The sequence below is a fragment of the Mus caroli genome, unplaced genomic scaffold (assembly GCF_978045245.1).
Source record: "Mus caroli unplaced genomic scaffold, Mus_caroli_1 scaffold_18, whole genome shotgun sequence".
Lineage (NCBI taxonomy): Eukaryota > Metazoa > Chordata > Mammalia > Rodentia > Muridae > Mus > Mus caroli.
The window spans coordinates 62,181,924-62,187,116 of record NW_028227273.1 but is presented as its reverse complement, the minus strand read 5'-3'; the positions used below and the strand labels follow the sequence as shown (position 1 = coordinate 62,187,116).

Here is a 5,193-nt window from a genome sequence, read left to right as displayed (position 1 = left end):
GCTGCTCAGCGTGTGTTGCTGGGACTGGGCAGGCCGGTAAGCATTCCAGCTGCTGACGGTGCAGCCTCTCTCCCGAGCTGAGCATAGACATTTTGGGAAATCCCTTAATTCCTCCATTCTGTGCAGGCATATATAGGGAGGGCTGGAACGCTAGCTCACCACTGCACTGCCCAGAGGCTCCTGTCTGACTCACTGCCAGCCTTCGGTCCCTGCATCACCAAATAGAAGATGGACGTCACCATTCAGCATCCTTGGTTCAAGCGTGCCCTGGGGCCCTTCTACCCCAGCCGACTGTTCGACCAGTTCTTCGGCGAGGGCCTTTTTGAGTACGACCTGCTGCCCTTCCTGTCTTCCACCATCAGCCCCTACTACCGCCAGTCTCTCTTCCGCACTGTGCTGGACTCGGGCATCTCTGAGGTAAGATGCAACCACACTGGTTCCTCCTATCTGCTCAGAGGGGTCTTGTCTAGAGGACAGCTAGGGATCCTCAAGGGGCACTATGACCCTGTGCTCTCCTCAAGCAATGTCCTAGCCTCGTACCCTGAAGGGTTGGGTGTGCACCCACATGCCTATGCTGAAGCCACCCATATCACCGGGATTGGGGTCGGAGGAGGAGACCAACCAGCCCGAGCCCGACTGCTGTCTTTTCCTCCCATCAGCTCATGACCCATATGTGGTTTGTAATGCACCAACCACATGCTGGAAACCCCAAGAACAACCCCATCAAGGCAAGTTACATGGCAAAGGCAAGCGTGCTTGACCGGCCACTCCCTGGACTTTCTGTTCTTGGTGTGGGGGTTGGGATGTCCTGAAGCCCAGAGAGGACGGGCTTTCTTACAGCAGGGCAGGAACCTTCTGTAGCTGGCAAAGCTGCAGATGGGGCTCCTTTCTAGCTTCCCCGATGACTGAAGAAAGGCCACATCCCTCCCTACCCAAGTGAGCCACAGTTCTAGAAGAGCTGTCTCCTTTTGCTTCAAAAGAAGGCTCCCAGAGCGGATTCAGCTGCAACTCTAGGAAGCAAATTGCCCAAATGCAGGCTCTAGCCAGGGCAGGAAGAGAGGAGTGGGAAAGGCTTTGTGTTAGCAGCTAGTAGTACTGTGGAACTGTTGGTAATATGGACAGGTGAGGTAGGCTCCTGGAGCTATGGATACACCACAGACTTTAGTCCCACCAGCTAGCCAGTTCCCAATTAGCCAGGCAAATGATCCTTAATGAACCCGCCACCCATAATCAACCATAACCAACCAGCTTTAATCAAACAGCTGCTTAATCTGTTAAGAGCCATCCAACTCATAACCAGCCACTAGACCATAACCAAGCAACCGGCCAACCTGTAACTAGCCATCTGCTGACGACCAGGCAGCTTATGCTAAGTCATAAGCCATAACCGGGACTCTAATCAGCCAAGGCACTCACTGACCAATCAACCATTCTACTCTACCCAACCCTCTAATCTATAACCAATTAGCTTAATCTATAATCAGTCGTCTGACCCAGTACACCCAGCAATGAATCGGCACTGCCCAGTCCTTGGGTCTGGAGGTCAATGGGGATCTTACCTGCGGGGCCAGGTGACAGTCCCAGCCCCAGGACACACCAGCTTTCTTGGCTTGAGGAAGCAGAGGAGTGACGGTTGGTTCTGATGGCTGAGCTCTTCCTTGTCTGGTGTGATCCAGCCCATCAGGGACCATACAGCTGTTCCCCCATCCGTTGTCCCTGGAGCTGGTGGTCCTTTGGGGAGCTCCAAACATGGGTTTGGGTTTCAGGTCCGATCTGACCGGGACAAGTTTGTCATCTTCTTGGACGTGAAGCACTTCTCTCCTGAGGACCTCACCGTGAAGGTGCTGGAGGATTTTGTGGAGATTCACGGCAAACACAACGAGAGGCAGGTGAGTTTGGGCAGCATCCCCATCTGTGTGGGTCCTGTGCTCCAACGCCCCTCTCCCCCAGAGAGAGCATGTGAGGCTGTTCTGCCTGGGAGGGGCCACATCCTCCTGTGCTGGCCCCTCCCAGGACCATGTAGGCCACTGTCCTCAGCCCTAGCAGGGCCAGGCAGCAGGATTAAGTGGGATGAGGATCCTTGTATGAAGTACAACTCTAGCTGTCCCCTTGGATCTTCTGGGTGACAGGGGATTAGAAATGATCACAGGGAAACAAAGAGCTGCAGATTCTGCCCCCCCCGCCCCCCAACTCTGGCAAGCCATATTTTTCACAAGCAACCTGGCTGGGGAGGCCACAGAAGAGCTGACTTTACATGCACCAGATGTTGAGCAGCCCTTGTGGTATTTCTGTTAGTGGGTGACAGTCCTGGGGTGTTTAGGAGGTCCCTGGCCAGGAGGGGCAGGCGCTCCTTTCCAGTGGTCACCCACCCTGCTCCATGGCTCCTGATCATGTGAAGAACCAACCCTCAGGTCTTTGGGTTGAGGGAGCCCCCCAGGCACTGGATCTGGCTGGAAATAGTGTCTCCTGACAGAGCTGGGGGTATGCAGGAGGCTCAGTGAGGTTGGCTAGGTGTGCCATGCACACAGCAGATAGCAGAGAGGGGACCAGGAGCGAGGTGCTCAGTTCCAGTATGAGTCTCTCTTGGCTGGGCTTTTCCATCAATGTTTGGAGGGGTGTTGCATGAACCACACTCTTTATGTGGCTGAAGCCAGGACAAGGCTTCCTTGACCTAGGTCAGACTGGGGGATACACCTTCTACCCCTTGACCTTTGTTCCTTAAGAGGGAGGAAGTTGGATCCAGGGAACTGAGTCCAGGGGCCCAGAATTCTAGAGGAAGTGAGTTTTATGTGTGACTGAAGCTTTCTGTTGGGTGGGGCTGCTGATAGTCAGGTCCTGGACAGCCCCTGTGGATCCAAGGGATGAGGAAGCTGGGTGGCATGCAGAACCGGAGATAGGATAGAGTCTACAAAAGCCAGTTCCACACCCTGAGCCCTGAGCAGACCCACCCTCTGTGGTGGAACTTCCTAGAGGTCCGGACCTCTCAGCCCAGGCTAAGCCCAGGGTTTAAGGAGCTGGGCTTTGTAACTTTGTAACTTTGTAACTTTGTAACTCTCCTGGAGAAGGTAGCTAAGACTGATACACTGGTCCTAGAGCCTAGCCTGGTGAGATCATCTGCACCCTGGCCACCTTGTATGGTCCAGTGTGGGATGGTGGCCACTGCTGCCCATCACCTCTGACCATGCCTCTCCCTGGTGGCCCTCAGGATGACCATGGCTACATTTCCCGTGAATTTCACCGTCGCTACCGTCTGCCTTCCAATGTGGACCAGTCCGCCCTCTCCTGCTCCCTGTCTGCGGATGGCATGCTGACCTTCTCTGGCCCCAAGGTCCAGTCCGGCTTGGATGCTGGCCACAGCGAGAGGGCCATTCCTGTGTCACGGGAGGAGAAACCCAGCTCTGCGCCCTCGTCCTGAGCTGGCCTCACCTTGGTTGTCCCCTGAGGCCCCTGGTCCATCCAGCCCAGGGATCACAGCAAAGAGTCTGCCTTCCTGCCTTCCTGCCTTCCGGCCTTCCTGCCTTCCTTTCTTTCTCTGTTTCCTTCCCACTTTCTCAGAGGGCTGAGGGTCTGAGAGAGTGGCTTAGAGAGCTTGGGCTCTTAGCCTGAGATTGCCGCAGGTTCAGGGTGACCCAGCCTCAACACCAGCTGGTCAGAGGGAATGATGGTATTGAACTCTTGAGATTTTCTGTCTTCCTGGAAAGTGGCATCTGAGCACTGCTCCAGAGGACAGAGTGAATGGTGGCTCACCGACTCCAAGAGCCCTGTGCTAGAGCCCCTGATGGCAGCCTCCTCCTTTTTGCTCATACTTACTGCAGCCACGTGTGCTGGGCTCCGACAGCCAGCTTCTCTCATACCCTCTTCCTGTGACTTTCTCTACTCTGTAGTATTGTTCCTGAGGACCCTGGTCATCCATGAGAATGGAGCCCCTGGCAGACAATAAAGAGCAGGTGACAGAAGCAATTTCAGTCTGATGTCATGCTGTCTCCCTTTGGGGCAGGGGTAGGGTGCCTGGGAGGGTGCAGGAGGCATTTCCTGCCTGTCCCCCAAGAGGGTTTCTGGCATCTCATCCTGCCTCCTAAGCCCACGATCCCCTTTATAGCTAGCAGTGCTATGTCCTAACGGATGCTGGAGGTGCCCTCCTCCCTCTTTCCTTCCCCATCAGGGTAGGCATGGTACCTTGATTGAAGTTCATGTCTACATGTCTACAGCAGCTTATTCAGATCCTGGAGGTGGTGGAGGTGGTGGCGGTGGTAGTGATGGACTTGTCTGGAGAATTCTAGTCTTCTACTTGGGGTGAGGCAGCAGGTTCTTAGGAGTGCCAGTATGACTGACCACACAGGCCCAGCTGGTACAGCCAGGCTCTGCAGATGGCTCAGCACCCAGGAGACACAATGCACACATGGCCCATCACATGCGTGACACACACCAGGGAACATACCACACGTCACACACACATGTCTGTATACACACATGCCACTCAGCCCAAATGTACAACGTACCACATACACTGGGCAACACCCATGCAGTGTGTCCGTATCACACATACAGAACCCATCAGACGCCACATCCGACACTCTGCCTGCTGTACATACATGCACCACAGCACACACCACTCCTACCTGTTGAATCTGTATAAAATGGCTTTACTCCAGGAGAGACACCTCCAACCCCAGGCATGCCCACTCCATACCTCACCACAGGACACCCACAGGCTATTCCACTTGCATACAATGCAGAGTCCCCCCATGGCAGAAATGACTCTCATGTTTTGGGGTTGGTATTGGGAAATCTTTATCCTGGTCCAGCCTGCAGTTTGACAACCTGGTGGCATATCCCTTAGAGTGGTATGGCTGCAGGCAAGAGGCTGAGCTGTTCCTGGATGTCCAAGCCTTATGTCCTTCACAAATGTGTGGTTAGGTAACATGAGCGTCCAAGGTTATCTGACCTGGTCCTCAGGATGGAGCTGTCTTTGGGGGCAGGATCTTTATGGAGTGACTGGGATCAAGTGATCCCTGACCCAACCTGACTGTGTCACTACAAAAAGAGGAGAACAGGGCTTCCCCTTTCCCCTCCTTCCCTCTCTCCCTCCCTTCCTCCCTTCCTCCCTTCCTCCATTTCTTCCCCATACCATTCCTTCACCCTCCATGCCTCTTAAACTTGGGAGCCTTAAAGGCCATAGCTAGGGCTGCTTTC

The 5,193-nt window shown here is 54.5% G+C and overlaps 1 protein-coding gene across 3 annotated transcripts; it reads left to right on the top strand.

Moving 5' to 3' along the window:
* The first annotated feature begins 228 nt into the window (after positions 1-228).
* Positions 229-3,415, top strand: Cryaa (crystallin alpha A). Of its 3 annotated transcripts, none has more exons than XM_021149276.2 (4): positions 229-417; positions 660-728; positions 1,767-1,889; positions 3,206-3,415. In XM_021149276.2, exons 1-4 carry the CDS (start codon positions 229-231, stop codon positions 3,413-3,415), a joined length of 591 nt encoding a protein of 196 aa, XP_021004935.1. The 3 variants fall into 3 exon arrangements, with proteins under 3 accessions (XP_021004935.1, XP_021004934.1, XP_021004936.1); XM_021149275.2 differs by having other exon boundaries at positions 660-746; XM_021149277.2 differs by lacking the exon at positions 660-728.
* The last annotated feature ends 1,778 nt before the right edge of the window (positions 3,416-5,193 follow it).